At 40.2% G+C, this 20,572-nt stretch overlaps 1 protein-coding gene across 5 annotated transcripts in view; it reads right to left on the bottom strand.

Annotated features, from left to right (window-relative positions):
• Positions 1-20,572, bottom strand: part of CLYBL (citramalyl-CoA lyase) — a 422,234-nt gene that overhangs the window by 175,645 nt on the left and 226,017 nt on the right. For all 5 annotated transcript variants that reach the window (XR_012799903.1, XM_075590782.1, XM_075590781.1 and 2 more), the window contains exon 2: positions 5,389-5,587. Coding sequence is in view for 4 of the 5 variants with exons in the window: in XM_075590782.1 (XP_075446897.1) it covers positions 5,389-5,587 (199 nt within the window). In the remaining variant the exon portion in view is untranslated. The remainder of the gene's footprint in view (positions 1-5,388; positions 5,588-20,572) is intronic.

Here is a 20,572-nt window from a genome sequence, read left to right on the forward strand (position 1 = left end):
AGTTTTGCTATGGTTGGCTACATCTTTGGTTTGAATATGTGACAACAGTTCAAAAAGGTCTCTTGCTACACACCCTATTTCTATATTTGAGCCACAATCATATTCTCTGGGCTCTATGTTTCTGTGATGGAAGCAACGCAGTCCTGTAATCCGGTTTCTATGAACCACAGACTCATAGTATGTTCCTAGCATTTCCATTCTTTTTTTTTTACAGTACGTCAATTATCGTTCGTTTTCAAAGGACTCCCTGATATAGTTATTTTTAATACATTTCAAGTTAATCCACGCAAAAAAAAAATTGCACTATGTAATGTCATTTCATCGATCAACATTGTAATAGGATTACGTTTTAAATGATCTAAAAATCTTATTTGCCAAGAAAAATACACATTCTTACTCACCGCTATAAAGTCAAATGTAATCCCTATTGGTTTTAACTAAACAGCCGAGAAGCAAATTATGTCTAGCTACACTTAACACCCTCAATAAATATATACATTTCACTTTGAAGTTGTAAAACGAAAATGTTAAACAGGATAAGTAGAGTCTCAAGAGTCCAATCATTTTCTATCTCTAAGGCATAACAAATGTTGTTTACATTTGAGGAAGATTAAGCAGAAAGTTTAAACAGATTAAACCTTGTTTGCATGTATTAATCCCAATTTAAAGAGCACATCATTACTGGCAAACGAAGGCGACTGATTGCTTTAGTTTTTACACTGCCCCAGTATAATCCTGTTTTTCCACGCCGTGGTAAATTGTGCAGTTGCCAAAACTCCCATGGCATTAAACTCCAGAAGAACGTGAAAGCAGCACAGAAGCCTTTACACACATTATACAGCGACAACACAGATTAGAAGGAAAAGCACAATAAAATTAAAAAAGCTCAAATGAACGAGAGAACACAGGGCAAAAAAAATGTATTTGATAATAATTAGCAAATATATATTTTTTTGCCCTACGTTTTTTCTTTCCTATGTACAGAAGTACATTTTTAGCAGTGGATTGAGGTTTGGAAAGTCAGGAGATCTACAGTAAGTAGAATCTGGGCACCCTTCAACATTTACGGTTGCGGTAAATCTCGGTTTCCCCATTACAAAGAAGGCTCTTTAGTGCCTGAGGAGTGCTAAAATACTCAAACCTCTTTACCCATGCAAATTACAAGTCAAATACAGAAACCAGTAGGGTTTCTATTTATTCTTTTGCAAAGGGTACAGACTACTAATTAGAATCCACTTCTAAGCTATTTGTGCACAAATCAAAGGAGCCCAAATGAATATACTCTCCTTTAAAAATATATTTTTTTTGTAAAGGATCAACTAAAATCAACCCTTTCACTGCCAAAGGTGTCTGCAACATATTGCAATGAAGGCTTCTTTGTCAGCAAAGGGGGATACGATTATCAAGAATATACAAGTATTTCATGTTGTATGTAACAATCAATAGACACAAATTGTGCAGTACCAGAAGTATTAAAGTGACATTGTTACCTGCAATGTTCCTGGTTGCAGATTTACCAATATTATACAAATAATTTCCACCAGTTATGAAGCCAGGGGACTTGATACACATGTAGTAACTGAAACAGGGGCGGATATTGAATACATAAAGCTAACAGACACCCACAGTTCTCAGCACTTCTTTCACTGAAAGAAAGTCTAATTGCATCTGACATAAATAGGAGACTGGAAGAACTCAGATGTGTAAAAGTGATTACTTATTATACTTTAATCAACGTTTGGTCTTAACACCATTGCTGCCACAGGGGTGGACAAAGCATTATCTTATATACCGAGATCTATTTGAAACGTGATATTTTAGATTTGATGAAGGGGGGGAGAAAAAAATCAAACTGTTTTGTTACCAATTTTAACTCCGTACATGTTAACCAAGTTTATCATAATCTTTCAATATACCCCACAAATGTCTATAATCCTTTCTGTTAGACCCTCTGATGTCACTTACTCGGTGTGCCTCCGTATACAGTAGGTGATAATAAGCCCTCGGTGTCTGATATTCTATCACAGAATAATAACAACAACAAAAAAAGGTTTTAAGTAAAGCAACGTAGAAATTAAATTGTTCAGCAGTAAGGTTCTTCTGCTTTTCTAAATAATGTATACTTTTAAGTGCCCGGACTTTCTACAACATAACATTGATAAAAATATAATCTATAATAATTTAGTCATCCTCATAGACTGCCATTTTATTGTATTTGTCTTATGCTTTGTGATGTTTATTCTTCAAGTACATCCATTGACTGAAAAAAGAAGAATCAAAAAAATCTGCAGTCGTAGGGGGTAATTCTATAAACATCGGAGCATGATTTTGGACCGTTTCTGAAGATTTTTAGCCCAAAAACACGCTTTGGCGTGTATGTAGAATATACCTCTGAAACGTGAGCCATAGAGAATGCACACTAAAGGCCTAGCTTCATTACACTTTAGTTAATACCGCAAATGGTAACAAACAATGTACGTACCTGTTTTGTTAGTTTTGTTTTTGCAAATCTCTTTTTATTCCCAACAATTATATCTTTAAAAAATCTGCATAATCATTTAAAAAAAAGTTACATTAAATATTACGATAAATAATGCAGTTCGTTTGAAGCTGGAGTTACAATCACGTTCAAATCTTGCTTTAGAGGTGTATAGTAGGATTTTTAAGAAAACCCAGTGTCACTAAATAATTTTACTTCTTTAATGTCTAAGGTTACCAGTGCATTGTAACTCAATTTCTTCTGGCACCAGCGGGGTTAAAGGAGTGTGAAGTTTTCTTTAAAAAGCGGGAGGTCCCCAGAGCTGTGCCGCATTCATTTCAGCTCTGGGACCCCCTGCTTCCCGAGATACTTACCTCTGTATGGGGTGCCAGTACCAGCTCTGGCTGGGCTTCTCACAATGGCGGCTTTCAGTGTCATGCCAGCCAATAGGAGGCCGTGACGTCATCCGGTGCAGCCTCCTATTGGCCCGCGTGACTGGGACATTTAAACTGAGCAGAGATAACCGCACCCCCTACGGAGATACAAATTTCAGGAAGCAGGGGGTCCCTGGAGCTGAAATTAACGTGGTTCAAATCTGGAGACCCCCCTGCTTCAAATCTATTTTAAAAAAACGTTGCTCTTGGACTGAACCGTTAACACCCAACATAAACACCCTAACCCCCCCTCCCCCCTCCATATGGGCAAATATTACTCCTTTAGTAGCCGAAGTGGGCAGACAGCCAGGGGTTGAGCATGAAGGGTTAATACATTATTATATAGTATGTTCTATGCATTTTTATCCCCTGTTCTAGGTTGTCTTGTCTTGCCTACATATGCAATAACACAAACGCTGTCCTAGTTTAGTATTACAAGCTACATCAATGGTCACATTGTCACTCAGCCCTGAAATTATACAATGCCGATAGCATAAGAACAAGACATTGGAGACAAATGTGCCAGGACATCTTATTACGGGGGCTGTCCTAGAAAAAGGTAGCATGTCTATCAAAACATTTTCGGTTCTTCAGAATTTGAAATCGTATTGAATGTAAAACACCACATGCAAATATGTTTACAACAGCTCAAACCGGCGGGTTGTATTGTTGGCAGCCGAGAAAGAGAAAGAGGCTTGAAAATGGGGCATCATTTTCATGAACAAATTCATCAACAGACTGCTCGGTGCCGATTGTACCGCGGGAGTGGCCAACTCCAGTCCCCACGGGCCGCCAAGCAGGTCAGGTTTTCAGAATGTCTGTGCTTCAGCACAGGTGGCTCAGACAGAATGGCTGGGCCACCTGTGCTGAAGCAGAGATATCTCAAATACCTGGCCTGTTGATGGCCCTTGAGGACTGGAGTCAGCGAACCCCAGTTTTACATTCATCTGAAGAAAGAAAATAATTGCACTCAAATACCGCTAGAAAGACCTCAATCTAAAAGTACTTTTACTTGTGGACTTGGTCCAATGATGCTAATAAAATGTGACACATACATACACTTTAGTGAATTTTCTTGGGTGGCTAGTGCCCGGTTAAATGTAGATGATCAAGATCCTAATTTAAAAAAATAAAATCAGCCCATTAAAAGCATCTTTTAAAACGTTTATATTTCCAGGTAAACAAATGCTTTTGGAGAGTTTATACCTTATCTAAAGTAGTTTGGTGATAAGACTGTTTGTCATTCCTCAAAGCTCTGTTGTTTGTTTGTTAAGTAATTACAGTATGGAGCCATCACTAGTCAAGCAAATAAACACAGGAAGCTTCCACCTTTGAATCCAGTGCTCCAAGAGAAATGCAAAGCACACTAATTTTTCACAACAAAGAGGTAAAACAGTTATTTGAACGGCAAATGAATCTTTGTAAGGAAGCCAATCACATGTGTACATTGTCTAATTACTTGTTTGACCTGCCATGTTGGTCTGTCTCTGTAAGATAATGCCGTGTGTGCATCGCCGCATTGTTCTAGAGCTCAAGCACACTGTCAAGTTGCAACATGGTGTGTGTGATCAGAAGTCAATGCACTTTGTCACTATAGTCTAACAAACATACAACACTTCCCCACTGCAGTGAGGAGGTATTTAATAGCGAATATCACAGGGTGTGTGTATATATATATATATATATATATATTTATTGTGTGTGTGTGTGTGTGTGTGTGTGTGTGTGTGTGTGTGTGTGTGTGTGTGTGTGTGTGCGTGCGTGTGTGTGTGTGTGTGTGTGTGTGTTAGTGGCTATTGATGAGATCATGCTAAACAGAGCAAAGTGTAAACAATGTGGCAGCCAATCCCAAATTGCCGTGGTCATGTTTCAGTTAACAAGTATTAATCACAAAAGTGTAGCATTTACTGAAACTTGTAATGTAGAAACATATGAATTTTGTTACATAAAAAGATCAGTGTTTCAGTCCACTGTTTGACCTTTGTCAAGAGTGGACCGAAATGTTGATCCTTTTATGTAATAAGTGTATATTTTTCTACATTACAAGACCCGGTGAGTGCCTACCCTTTTGTGATTCACGATAGATACGGATCCCCCCTGAATTTCGTTGGTCATGCACCCGTGGCAACATATACCACAGTGCCGTGAGTGCTCATACCAAAAGACATTTCAGTTTAACAGTAGTCATATAACCAAACAATCACAATGGAGGCATCTGACTCCCCACAAAAATATCTTTGCATCAATAGTTCTCTGAAACTACCGACGCATTTCACAGTAACCTCTACAGGATGAAAAAATATATATTTATTTTAATCTGTCCCAGCATTACCATTAATGAGAAAATATATCACGTAAAACGATATATTATTAGATATTATATAACTCCACGAAAGTCTATGCTTTGTACCTGATAGCCATGTTAAATTCATTATATTAAAAATAGCAATAACAACAATTTACTAGAGGGTTTACCTTTTTGTTAATGGCTACTCCATCTTCACAGTCTAATACAGCGCAGTCTACATTGAGAGTGGGTATTTTTTGTATTTTTCTTTCATCATTTCCAGGTATATATAGCACAGCTCTGCGAGGAACATACTTGTGAACAGCCCTAACGGGAGAGCTGAAAAAGCTTTTTCTTGGAAATCCATTTGCCAACGGAGACGTCTTTCTGCAAAAGGGTAAATATTATATTAAACACTTAATTGTTGTATTCCCTTTACGTTCTCCTCTTGCAATAAAACATCATACAAATCCAATGCAAATTATATCTAGTAATACATGTTCTGATACATTTTATGTTTGTGATAATTATCAGATCCACGATCAGTTAAACCCCAAATGTCCAGTATTTGGATATCGTAGAGAATGCTCCATTTTATACCGTAATGTACAATAAACATCGCTATTATTAAAGTAAGATTATGGTTTGCAGTACAATAACTATATTGTACAAACAGTCGCTCCTATCAACCATTGTGGCCAAGCACTGCCGTCTACTGCACTTATTCCCGCACCTGCTGTCCCTATAACTTTCCCAACATACCACTTAGATTGTAAGCTCTCCGGGGCAGGGATCTCCTTGTTGCACTTATTGTATTATAATTCCCTGTACTGTTTTCTCTCCCTTGTAAAGTGCTGAGTACATCTGTGGGTGCTATATGAATATATATATATATATATATATATATATATATATATATATATATATATATATATATATATATATATACACACCTACATACATATATATATACACACCTACATACATATATATATACACACCTACATACATATATATATACCTACATACGTATATATATATATATATATATATATATATATATATACATATATATATATATATATATATATATATTATACACATACATAATACATACACACACACACACACACACACACACACACACACAAACGTTGTGTGAAAAAGAAAGTACACCCTCTTTGAATTCTATGGTTTTACATATCAGGACATAATAACAATCATCTTTTCCTTAGCAGGTCTAAAAATTAGTTAAATACAACCTCAGATGAACAACATCACATGACATATTACACCGTGTCATGATTTATTTAACAAAAATAAAGCCAAAATAGAGAAGCCATATGTGAAAAACTAAGTACACCCTTACTGCTTCCATAGGAATTAAGATGCTAAGTAGCAGACAGGTGCTGCTAATCAAATGCCCTTGATTAATTGATCATCAGCAAGTGTGATGACCTCTATAAAAGCCGAAGTTTTAGCAGTTTGCTGGTCTGGAGCATTCAGGTGTGTGTTAACACAATGCCAAGGAGGAAAGACATCAGCAATGATCTTAGAGAGCAATTGTTGCTGCGCATCAATTTGGGAAGGGTTCTAAGGCCATTTCCAAACAATTTAAAGTCCATCATTCTACAGTGAGAAAGATTATTCAAAAGTGGAAAACATTCAAGACAGTTGCCAATCTTCCCAGTAGTGGACATCCCAGCAAATTCACCCCAAGGTCAAACCGTGCAATGCTCAGAGAAATTGCAAAAAAAAAAAAACAAGAGTTACATCTCAGACTCTACAGGCCTCAGTTAGCATGTTAAATGTTAAAGTTCATGACAATACAATTAGAAAAAGACTGAACAAGTATGGTTTGTTTGGAAGGGTTGCCAGGAGAAAGCCTCTTCTCTCTAAAAAGAACATGGCAGCACAGCTTAGGTTTGCAAAGTTACATCTGAACAAACCACAAGACTTCTGGAACAATGTACTTTGGACAGACGAGACCAAAGTGGAGATATTTGGCCATAATGCACAGCGCCACGTTTGGCGAAAACCAAACACGGTATATCAGCACAAACACCTCATACCAACTGTCGAGCACGGTGGTGGAGGGGTGATGATTTGGGCTTGTTTTGCAGCCACAGGACCTGGGAACCTTGCAGTCATTGAATCGACCATGAGCTCCCCTGTATGCCAAAGTATTCTAGAGTCAAATGTGAGGCCATCTGTCCGACAGCTAAAGCTTGGCCGAAATTGGGTCATGCAACAGGACAATGATCCCAAGCACACCAGCAATCTACAACAGAATGACTGAAAAAGAAAAGAATCCAGGTGTGTCAATGGCCCAGTCAAAGTCCAGACCTCAACCCGATTGAAATGCTGTGGCTGGACCTTAAGAGAGCTGTGCATAAACAAATGCCCGCAAACCTCAATGAACTGAAGCAACGTTGTAAAGAAGAGTGGGCCAAAATTCCTCCACAACGATGTGAGAGACTGATAAAGTCATACAGAAAACGATTACTTCAAGTTATTGCTGCTAAAGGTGGTTCTACAAGCTATTGAATCATAAGGTATACTTAGTTTTTCACACATGGCTTCTCCATTTTAGCTTTATTTTTGTTAAATAAATTATGACATGTGTAATATGTCATGTGTTGTTGTTCATCTGAGGTTGTGTTTACCTAATTTTAAGACCTGCTAAGGATTGTTATTATGTCCTGATATGCAAAACCATAGAATTGAAAGAGGGTGTACTTTCTTTTTCACACAACTATATATATATATATGTAGTTGTGCAATATATATATATATATTTATGTGCAATAATTACAAATAAAGTGTGGAACTAGCAATCAGGATTCAGCAACTGTCAAATGGAGTCTCCCTTCTTTTATCACAGGATGAGAGTGCACAATATTTTGAACTGAATAAAAATATTAGAGAGCAAAACGATAGTAATGAGCAGTGCACACACATGAACTAGTTTGGTGATGTAATGGTGCTCAAAAGTGCTTTGGTCCGTATATTTAAAGTGGAAGAGAGCACATACTGGGTAATGACTATTAGATTGTAACAGTACTAAGCCTATAGTGGGGCTCTAAGATTACCCTGAAGGTTGGGGTGGGTTGCCCAGAGACACCCTCCCCTACCTCATTGGGTTGGCCCCAGGTTATGTAACTCACGATACTTAAATCCCCTAGAGGCTCCCTTCCAAAGCGTGCTGCTGTATCAGGATAAGAAGTCCAAATGCGAAGAGTGTGCAGCGCACAGCAATAAGTGAAGAGAGCAGGTCTGGCAAACGAAATCCTTTATTGAGAAGTCATAAAATAGAGGGCTGCAACCCTTCTACGCGTTTCGTGCTAGTGCACTTTATCAAGAAGTGCCATACACGGTATACCAAACATTTAAATACAGCTGACTGCCGTTTTTGGCGCCAAAACAATGTGAGTTACTTCATATATGATGTACTGTCATTCAGATGTCAGAAGCTGGGGCGCTGTCGCACGGACACTCCTATTAATGATCCCACAAAATGTTGGTTCATTTAATTTTCGGAACGTGCAGAACATTCAGAGCCACAAGCATGATAAATACATCACGCCAATAACAGGTATCGCTTAATGTCACGCACCATCTAGTCTGCATGCTAATTATAAACATGGGCCTTAATGTTGAATTTAGTTCCTCAATAGAATCATGCTCAATTACGGTGTCACTAAATTCAATGGAAAGATATATTCCAAAGTTACAATTCACTCTCTTAATAGCGCGTGGATTCTGTACTTGAATTTTATAGTGGTAAGAAAACAATGGCATGTAAAATAGAAGGCAGTAATTAAGGCCTGAAGCCAAACATGATGATTTGAATATTACCACCATGTTTAATTTGTAACTGGACAATCCCACTGACCAAAACAATGGCATTTTATGCTTCACTCTCATCCTTTGGAGCACAACTTCTACTACTTGATTAGCCCTATACAAGACTTAACTTCTTGAGACAATGTGCAGCATTTAGTCAAAACAAAAAGTCACATGGAACGAGTAGCTTTTCTCTACGTTATCAGGTGCACTCACTACCCACTAACTACTCACTACTTGCTCACTAACTTGAGTTAAACGGATCATGCTTCTTACAGCGAACATCTAAAGCTCAGCTTTTGGTCATGGTGAAAGTCCTCTGTAGCTTTTGTTCATGGTGAATATCCTCTGTAGCTTCTGTAACCGTAGGGGCAGCTTGACATGCATATTAAAGGTTAAGCCCATTGGTTGCCCCTATCCGCCAAGATAGACATCTTAGGTAGCCAAAATGGCTGCCCAGTATGTGCTTTGTTTCCCCCATGTAAAACAGGGTAAACAGGGTTTTCTACTGTGCAGATTTTGTTAGGCTTCATTGTGTGGTGGGCAGGTACTCCACTCAGCTGGCCAGCACACAATGAAACCTCGGCCTGTTCTTTGTTTCGGGCTAGGTGTGGTGCTTGGGAACATTGGGGAAGTGGAGGAGGGCGTGGACTCATGTCGGGTGAACACGTATTCCAAGAGCAAATGCATTGTTCATCCTCAACAGTGAGGTAACTATCTCTGCGGGAGGTATCATGCAGAAACTGGGAACGAAGGCCTGGGTCCTAGCCCCGTCTGCTCTATTCCCATTGGTCAGTTTTAATTTCCCACTCTCCTTAAACCCGCCCCTGTGGGCTGTCCTAAAGCACTGTCACCACCCATGGCCCTGATTTTTCCATTTCAGACGAACACTCGCCTCTGATTGTCTTCGCTGAGCCAATGTCTTTATTGATTGGTCGTCACCCAGTTTTCCATGGTTTCATGGATAGAGGATGGAAAAGTATGTAAGCCAATGCCGATTAGCGCTCCATAGTTATTCATTGTTCATAGCTAGTCTTGGTATCCAGAGACTAGCGGGAAATGTGAATGCAATCCCGGTATAATCACTGTCTGGGCTCCTGTGACAGCCTCAATGTGGCAGTAATAGTATGTTATTGTTCTACAGCTCTGACAATATAAAATACAACCTTCCATAAGATGGGCGCACAATTAATTTGTGGTTGCAGTCACCATCCTCACATGTTGCAGAATACTGAATTTTCCAACAAAGTCCCCATTCATCAGCTAAGATACCCTTAATGTGTTTATTCCATATCCATCTAGCAAAGCTTGAGCATAACAGTGCATAATAGCACCTTCCAGCCTTCTGCATCTTCAGACTGCCATGAAATAAAGGGAATTGTAAAGAGCTTAGCAATGTTCCTGTTTCCTTCACCTTTTGCTAGTGTGGTACTACTGTACCATCATAATATACTGTAAGTAGAAATGTACCATAGCTGGTACGCAAGTAGGTATAGAAAAGGAAACCGTTTCATGTTTAATATATATTATAGAAACGAAAAACACAGGACTGCCCCTCTTATAAATATCACAGGTTTACTTTGGTTCTAGGAGAGACTACACCTTTAAATATTGTGTGTTCACAAATTATGCAAATAGTTGTATTTTTAATAATTGCATTTTAAATCATTATATTGGCTATTTATTACCCCAAGCAACTTATTGTGCTAACATTATGTGCTCAACTGTGCATGTAAATGCCATTACTAATCTATTATCAGCGTAAGTGCTAATTGCAATTATAGCTAATAGGAAACATTTTCAACTCATTTATATTCACTGGTAAGATAATATCTACAGCGAATGAACTACTAAATGGAAAGGCCTCCAAATTAAATGAATAGCTCTCCTCTTATTTCTCTTTATTTAGTGACTAGAGGCTTTCTCTTTCATTTAAAAAAAAAAAAAAAAAAAACCTGAAACCTTATAATTAAGACGATATTTCTTAAAATAATTTATCTTGTGTCCTCTGATAAAATCATTGCGTCCCTCCAAACTGATTACATGTTTAATACATTGAATGTCATGTAAAGTGTTATTTACCCAGGTAATTGTTGATCCACTTTTCCTCTTATTGTTCTTTTGATAATGATTGCAGAATACATCATTTAGAAAGGTACTGGGGATGAACAATACTTAACAGATACAATAGGAATGGAAATATAGCTATGGGTGATGGAGGTAGAATAGGGGGGGGGGGTGGGAGTTTGGCAAGCAGGGAGACATCCATATTAAATACTGATAATACTAGTAAACTTCTAAAGAACAAATCCTAATGGAGTAGTAAGGCAGGAGCAGATAAGATAATAGCACAGACAGGAAACAAACCTTAAGTGAATGCTTGCTAATGAAAGAAGCCTGACAGACAAAATGGGGAGCTGGAATTAACTGTTAGAAGGTAGCAGTATGACATCATAGGCATTACTGTAACATGGTGGAATAAAACTCATGACTGGGCAGTTCATTTAAAGGGTTATTCCTGTTTAAGGATGGATCGAGCAAATAGAATAGGAGGTGGAGTATGCTTATATGTTAAACCGGATCTAAAACCTATTACAAGGGAAGATGTTTATGAAGGGAATGATGAAAATGTAGAGACCTTGTGGATAGAAATTAGCAGTGGAGGTAAAAGTACAAAGAAAATGTTTGTAGGGATATGCTATAAACCACCAAATATCTGTGAGATTGAGAAAGCTAAAATAATTTTGCAAATAGAGAAGGCAGCAAAACTGTTTGCATAATGGGCAATTTTAACTATTCGGACATGGACTGGGGCAATGAGATTAGGTATTACAATTTAAGGAAACAGGTTTTTGGGGGTGCTAAAAGACAATTACATGCCAAATTATTGAGGAACCAACCAGGAGGGGGACAATACTGGATTTGGTAATATCAAACAATGTAGAAGTAATAACAAATATTCAAGTCATGGAACATTTGGGAAACAGTGATCATTACATGGTCTCATTTAAAATAAATGAACAAATACCTATTATATGGGTTCAACAAAGACTACATTAAAAAAAACCAGATTTTAATACACAGAGGAATAATCTAAAAGGAATAAATTGTGATTGCATATTTGCAGGAAAAATGTGGCAGATAAATGGTCAGTCTTTAAAACATTATTAGAAAAGCACACTTATCAGTCTATATTCTTGGGTAATAAATACAAAAGAAACAAGTCTAAACCAATGTGGCTAAATAAACAGGTAGGGGAGGAAATGGAAAGGAAGAGGCAGGCATTTGATTCGTAAAGTCAGAAGGGAGAGAGGCATCATATCCGATTTATAAGGAGTATAATATCAATTTCAAAAGGCCAATCAAATGATCACAAATGTAACATGAATAAAGGATTGCAATAGAAAGTAAGATCAACCCTAAAAAGTTCTTCAATTACTTTAATAGCAAAAAGATTAGAAAAGAGAATATAGGGCCCTTTCAGTGTGAGATGAGCAGGGAAATTATAATAATTATTTTATTTCATATAGCATCGTTCTCCAAATGGGACTCAAAGAGCTTGACAATTACAATGTAGTGCACGGTATGCAGCACTGTACATAGGATTTTTACAGACACTGTCCCTGTCCAGATGAGCTTACATGCTACGATTTTTGGTGCCGGAGGCACAGGGAGATAAAGTGACTTACCCAAGGTCACAAGGAGCCTTGTTTCAAACTCAGCGTCCTCGTTTTCTGAGTCAGTGTCTGCACTCACTGAGCTACTCCTTCAGCCCAAATGGTTGATAAACAGAAAAGGCAAAGGTATTAAAGAAATTATTTGCCTCTGTATTTACCAAGGAGTCGTCAATTGCAAAAACATTTAAGAAGAAGTTACAACCTCTATATTAACAATCAATTGGTTAACTGAGGAAGAAGTACATAGGCGGCTTGATATATTTAAAGTAAATAAGGCAACTGGCCCAGATGGCATACATCCAAGAGCTCTTATTAAGGAGCTAAGTTCAGTAATAGCCAAACCATTATATTTAATATTCAAGGACTCCATTTCCACAGGCTCAGTATCACAAGATTGGCATAAAGCGGACATGGTACCTATATTTGAAAAGGGAGCTAGATCGGGACTGGGGAATTACAGACCCGTAAGCCTAACATCAATAGTGGGGAAGCTACTCAAAGATTTAGTACAGGATAATATTTAGGAATACCTAATGCAGGGGTGAGCAAACTTTTTATGCCGAGCCCCCCTTTTAATCCATAAAATTTCTCGGGCCCCCCCTGCCTTATGTAATCAAAATCACATGACGTCAGTGCACGTGAGCTGGTTCAGCCATTGAGGGCGAACCAGCTTTGTAACGCCCCCGCCACGCGTCTACAAAAAAAGTATTTATAGCTGAAACTACATAACTTAAAAATAAATATTATAATATTTGTCTAATAGCGTTCCCATTTCTGCTGTATTATTAATCTCTCTCTTCCCGCCACATTAGAACCTCTCAGGACCTCTCTCCCCTCTTCCAGTCTCTCCCTCTCCCTGTATTTCTCACTCCCCCTCCAGTCCCTTTCTATTCCTCCCCTCAGTGTCTCCCCCTCCATCCCCCCAACTCTCTTTCCCTCCAGCCAGTGTGTCTCTTTCTCCCTCCACCCATTGTCTCTCACTCTCTCCCCTCTTCCAGTCGCCCCCCCTAAACAATCTTGCGCCCCCCCAGGGGGGCGCGACCCCCAGTTTGCGCACCGCTGACCTAATGGATAACAAAATCATTAGTAATAGTCAACATGGATTTATGAAGGATAGATCATGCCAAACTAACCTTATTAGAGGGCTATGCACAAAGCAGTGATACTGTAAGTGTTTTTAAGTATGATAAATGCCTTTATAGCGTGATACTGCCTGCTGCGCGATTCACAAAGCAGTGATAACACTGCAGTATCGCGCTTTAAAGGCTTTTTATCACCCAAAAATTGTTAGTGATAAAAAAGTTGTATGACCAAGAAAAAAATGGCAAACCCGCCGGTTTTTGCCAGTCTGCGCAATTCCCAAAGCAGTGATAACTGAATCTTACTGTAAAAACTCACCATGTCTTTTCACTAGCTAAAGGCTGGCGCAAAAGAGATTGAGCCATGAATAAAATAATTATTTTGTATTTTCTGCACACCATTAATACAAGAGGCCGGCGGAGGTCTCCGGATGGTCCCCATGGGTGTCCATGGGCCTCCAGGTGGTCCCCACGGGTGTCTGGGGGTCCTCATGTGGTCCCTGTGGGTGTCCGTGGGCCCTCGGGTGGTTCCCGCGGTGTCTGGGGGCCGGACAGGGGTGTCCGGGTGGTGTCAGGGGGATCCTCGGGTGGTCCCCGCTGGCCTACGGTACCAATCCTGTGCCCAAAAAAAAAATGTCCAATACTGTTAAATAAATACATCCCCCTTCCCTCCTCTCCCCCTAACACATACAGGCCTCAAACCAACTTAACGATTTCTTGGGTTTGTGAACTACTACCGACATTTTATCAGGAATGCCTCCAAGGTGGTTGCACCCATTACGGTTCTTACTAAGAAAGGGCGAACCCTAAGAAATGGCCACAGCGAGGAGAAATGGCAAGTGACTTGGAAAAACCGAAACACAGCAAAACCCGACACGGATCGAGCAGAATCCATACAGTAACTCCCTGCTTTGACCCTCTGGTAGGGGCTGTCTTCGTTGGTCCCAAAAAGATGCAAGTATTCATCAAAGTCCAGGGGGAGCATTTAAGAAATTCAACCAAAAAAAGAACAGAAAAAAATATAGATATACAGTATTGAAATAGTGAATGTCAAGAAAACTTGGCTCTTATGTGGTGCCTACTCACAGTTTGGTAGGTTTATATAGGCACATCCAAAACCATGGCAGTGTGCTCTTATATGTTGGAGTCAGGTAGTTGGTACCTCAATATAGAAAAGAGAGAGGGACCATTGCGCAGATCAAAAAAATAAAAACTTTATGTGTAAAAAAGGTATAAGAATCGCACTCACAATGTGTACGATATTAAAAGGCATTAAAACACAACAATGTATAGAGCTCTCAACACCACTGTCCCCTCGGGTGTCGCTGGTGGTCCAGAGCGGCGTCTCAGCCCTTCCGGCGTCTCTTGTGGGCTCCGGGACATCACTTCTGGTACCTCCGGTGTCACTTCAGGTTTTGGATTTTCACTTCAGGTTTTTGGATTTTGTCAAGAGTGTAACGCCCCCCCCCCCCCCCTCACCCACACAAGCTAATATTTACAGTGGCACCAGTTACTGCTGATTACAATGCAGATCTGCGCTATTACATTACAATAGAATCTGAATACAGAGACATGCACATTTCGACACAAGCTGAACCATTTGGATGAGAGACTTACTACATAAGGACTTATTGCCTTGAAGTCCTATATTCATTACTTATAATTGGAAAAAAGAGAAAGTGGGCATGTGACAGGGTGAATGCAGTATGCCAGTGAGACCTATGTATAGGTCTGCAGTCCATCAGTAACCTGGTTAATCACAGCTTTGAAAAGGTTGGGTTAATTAACCAGCTGCCTCTTTAAGGGGCTTGAAAAACACAGACTCTAGACTTGTTCAGGGCTCTTCCTGACTGAACCAGAGAAAAACATGCTGAAACTCTGAAGGGAGAAAGCCTGCAATAAGGTCTGTTTATATTAGAACTCTTGCTCTGCTGTATCATGGACTTGAGAAACCCTTCTGGGGAAGAGGGTGAAGCTCAGTGGCGTAGCCCAGAAATGTTCGGGCCCCCGGGCAAATTTTTTTTAGGGCCCCATTATGGGTGAACATATTCCGTAGATTCAAAAGTTTCCACCAGACCCCCCCTCCTCCCCCCCCTCAGCGTGTTGGAGGCCCTACGAGCCCCCCCCCCTCTTTTACACCTCACTCTCCTCTATTCACCCCTCTCTCCTCATGTATTTCTCTCCCCCCTCTTACACCCCCTTTTCCTCTCACATTCGTCGTCCCCCCTCGACTATCACTCAGTACCCCTTCCCCCCCTCCCCCTTCCACACTCAATCTAGCTCCCTCAATCCTCCCCTCCTCCCATTTATTTCCCTCTCTGCCCCCTGGCCACACACACACATACACAATTTCCCCCCACACACATACAATTCCCCTTCTAAAATACAGTATCCCCCCCCCCATACACAAATTAGAATAACCACCTACATGCTCACTACAATAACCCCCACCCCCACCCCCCCACAGACACAAACAAGTGGTTGAAAAACACTGGTTACAGTATACTGCACAGTAACTTCTAATTTTAATACAGTTAACTTTACACAATTGTGTAAAGAATTACAGAAACTGTTTTTAAAATGCTCTAATAAAAAGATTGTTATCACGTGTTACCTCAGTTGCTTGCACTGAGGTACACACAGCACACTGACAGAGCAAACTGTAACTAACAAGTTTACATACAAATACACACAGCATACTGACACAATGAAGCACACTGACAGACAAACACACACGCACAACAAACTGAGACACAACAAACTGTCACACAAACAACACAGCAAATTGACACAAATACACACCGCATACCTTCCCACAGCAGCAAATGGTAACTCCTCCCCTTGATGTCACAGAGAGCAGAGGCGGGCAGAACTCTGCAGCTCTCTCAAATAAACCTCAAATTCAGCTCTCTCAAATAAACCTCAATTAGGAACTACGAGTAGGTGAAAAGAAAAAGCTTAAAAATAATTTGTTATGGGTTATATTAAAGCTGCAGTTCAAGCTGCCGGTTAAAAATAAATAAATAAATAAATAATATATATATATATATATATATATATATAGACAGAAAAAAGACTGCGCTCAACAGGTAATAGAGATCTAAATGTAGTTAATAAACAGTATTGATTAGCATAATTGATTGACTATACATAAAATAAATTCTAATAGAATAGCTGAATTATTACTGGTATTTTCTATACATGCTAAACTAAAATCAATGGGTGTAATTGTGGACCTGTATATAATTAAACTAAAATAGCTAAAACCCTAAATCACTAATACAAATACATGAAATAAGTGATGTAATAATATAATAAAATACAAATTTCTGTGAAAGAAAAAATATATATATAAAAATAAAAATTAAAATAAAAAATGAAAAGTGAAAATAAAAAATGAAAAATGAAAAAAGGGCTCAAAAATAGGATCTGGCAGCTTTCCACAAGGACCAACGACCTCCCAGGAATCTGCGAACAACAAAAAAAGAAAGCGCCCGATCCTAGTGCAATATGAAAAAAACACTTTTAATACAATCGATTAGGTCCAACAAAAATACACTCACAAACAAATAAAAGGTAAAAGCATGTTATGAGTATACTCATTCGCCTCCACGTGCTGCTGTAACTCCGTTTGTAGACTGCTCACTCTTGGGTGAAGTGTCTGCTTCTCCAGTAGCCCTTATCGGTGCAGGAACTATGAGAGCCTCTGGAACCGTGACCCGGAAGTAGGATCAAATGCCAGGATGGTGGGTATATGACCCTAAGGTTCGGTGTAGACTGGCAAGGTGATATTACCCTATAATGTCCACTTGTATGAAGTACCCGGTTCCTGTACCTCTACTGGCAAACCGCTCCCTTCAAGGATAGAGCTCCGGCCTTTCCTGTAGTCATCCGGTGGGTATCGGGGTTGGAACTGTAACCCGGAAGTGTAATCGCCCCCTCTGTGTAAACCGGATGCGGAGCAACGGATGTGCGACCCCGCTGTTGAGATCTTATTGTACCGGCAAAAGTTCCAAAGTCCTGACACAACTGTGCAATGATAAAAGGCAGCAAAACGGCAGCGAACGAGTAATAATAAAAACTGGTCTGGATACCAATAAAAAATCCTCCCTACGCGTTTCTTCACTCAGAAGAAACTGAGTTAAGTTAATACTGAGTTAAGTTATGGTGAGTTATGGTGAGTAAAAAAAGTGACAAAAACCCTCCACAGCAAAACAAATATGCAAATGTAAATACAACTATATGCTCATCTGCATGTCTTAGGCAGGTCGCAACCCCGCCTTTCCCCATTATCACCCAGCACACAGCACTTCCACTGCAGCAAGGGATTCTGCGAAATGACATGCAGATGAGCACACAGTTGTATTTACATTTGCATATATATATATATATATATATAATCCAATGCACAGCCGGCACACCATATGCAAGTAAATACGTTTTGGTGCTTATCCCATAAAGCAATAACAGACCATACGATACCGGTTGCAACACGACATCAAGGGACAGCACGCAGGTAAGTAAATCATGAATTTTCTATATTTGATAGAATATATTTGATTTCTATCAAATATAGAAAAGTCACGATTTACTTACCTGCGTGCTGCCCCTTGATGTCGTGTTGAAACCGGTATCGTATGGTCTATATATATATATATTGTGACAAAACGGCTTACTCCGGGGCTCCGCCGTCTGTCCGGGACTGTTAGAACACGGTCTTTTAGGGTAGGTTAAATGATGAGACGTCACGTACTGTTCCTTTAAAAAGGCTATACCTGGTTTATTCAGTCCCAGGCACTGGGACTGCTACAGTGTAAACAGAAAACAAAGCCAAACAAAAAGCTGCTCTCTGAGCGATAACTTAAAACTTGGATGTCCCTGACTCAGAGTTGGAAGTGGCTTGTCCACTTCCACCAACAAAATAAGTACCTTTGCAGTCTTTAGACAAACTAACAGAATGAATGAAGCGATTTGGGAAAGAGGCTTTCTCACCCCTCTGCAGTTCAGCAGCCTTCCAGGCTCTTGGGCGGGGCCCAGAGGAAACAGGTCTTATATACCTGAACTCTAATCAGCATGACAGGTGACAGAAAACAGGCAGCAGACAAACTGTGGAATGGAGTGCCTGTACTACGAGGCTGCCCTGTTCAGCTTAGACAGGACAGAAACTGTTCAGTATCCTGGGAGCCCTGTATATGGAGTTTATTACCAACCCCTGGTTTCTGTCACATATCCTCCCCCCCAGCTCAGACCTCGAGGGGTGAGCGACCATGGATATTAGGGAGTGCATCCTTGACAACCCGTCGGCATTGCCATGTTTGTGCCCCGACCTGTGTTCCACAGAAAATTTAAAGGGCTGTAGGCTTAGGAACCACCTGGTCACCCTAGCGTTCTTCTCCCTATTTTGACACATCCAGGTAAGGGGTGCATGATCTGTGACCAATCGGAACTTTCTCCCCAACAGATAATACTTGAGTGTCTCTACAGCCCACTTTATTGCGAGACACTCTTTCTCGACTATGGAGTAATTTTTCTCCTGGGGATTTAGTTTCCTACTTAAATAAAGGATGGGGTGCTCCTCCCCTTGAGACTCCTGGGAGAGTACCGCCCCCAGCCCTACCTCAGATGCGTCGGTTTGGACTACGAACTCTTTGGAGAAGTCAGGTGTGACCAACACTGGTTGGGCACAGAGAGCTTCTTTCAGGCTTCTAAAGGCCTGTTCGGCTTCGGGGGACCACTTTACCATTAGCGGTCCTCTTGCTTTTGTGAGGTCGGTTAGTGGGGTTGCCTTAGTTGCAAAATTGGGAATAAACCTCCTATAGTAGCCAATTAACCCCAAAAAGGTCCTTACTTGTTTTTTTGTGACTGGCCTTGGCCAATTTTGTATCGCCTCTACTTTGAGTGTTTGTGGTTTGAGTAACCCTCTACCAATAGAATACCCCAGATACTTGGCCTCCTCCAAACCAATAGTGCATTTAGCGGGGTTAGCAGTTAGTCCAGCAGACCGAACTGCGTCGAGCACAGCTTGGACCTTTGGAAGGTGGGACTGCCAATCTTCACTATGGATTACCACATCATCCAGGTAGGCGGCAGCATACCGAACATGTGGTTTTAAAATTTTATCCATCATTCTTTGGAATGTGGCGGGAGTTCCATGTAAGCCAAAAGGCAGCACCTTATATTGAAAGAGGCCGTCTGGGGTTGAGAAGGCTGTTTTTTCCTTTGCCCTTTCTGTGAGGGGAACCTGCCAGTACCCTTTTGTTAGGTCTAGGGTTGTGAGATATCGGGCTTTGCCCAGTCTCTCTACAAGTTCATCCACCCTGGGCATAGGATAAGTATCAAATTTTGACACCGCGTTTAGTTTCCGGTAGTCATTACAAAACCTTGTTGTACCGTCTGGCTTTGGGACTAAAACTATAGGGCTGTTCCACCCACTTTGGGATTCCTCAATTACGCCTAGTTTTAGCATTTTTTTAACCTCTAAATTTATAGCCTCTCTCTTGGCCTCTGGGATTCGGTACGGTTTAAGGTTAACTCGGACCCCCGGTTCAGAGACTATGTCATGTATAATTACGTTAGTTTTACCTGGCTGTGTAGAGAAGATTTCTTTGTTCCTTCTCACTAAACTCTGGACCTCTCGTTTCTGATGCACGGACAGTGTTTCAGCTATGCTAACCTCTGGGTCAGTTTCTTGATTCTCTGACGGACCTGGGGGTACTAGGGTTAACAAGACCTCTCTATCTTTCCAGGGCTTGAGTAGGTTTATATAGTAA

Source organism: Ascaphus truei, chromosome 3 (genome assembly GCF_040206685.1).
Source record: "Ascaphus truei isolate aAscTru1 chromosome 3, aAscTru1.hap1, whole genome shotgun sequence".
Lineage (NCBI taxonomy): Eukaryota > Metazoa > Chordata > Amphibia > Anura > Ascaphidae > Ascaphus > Ascaphus truei.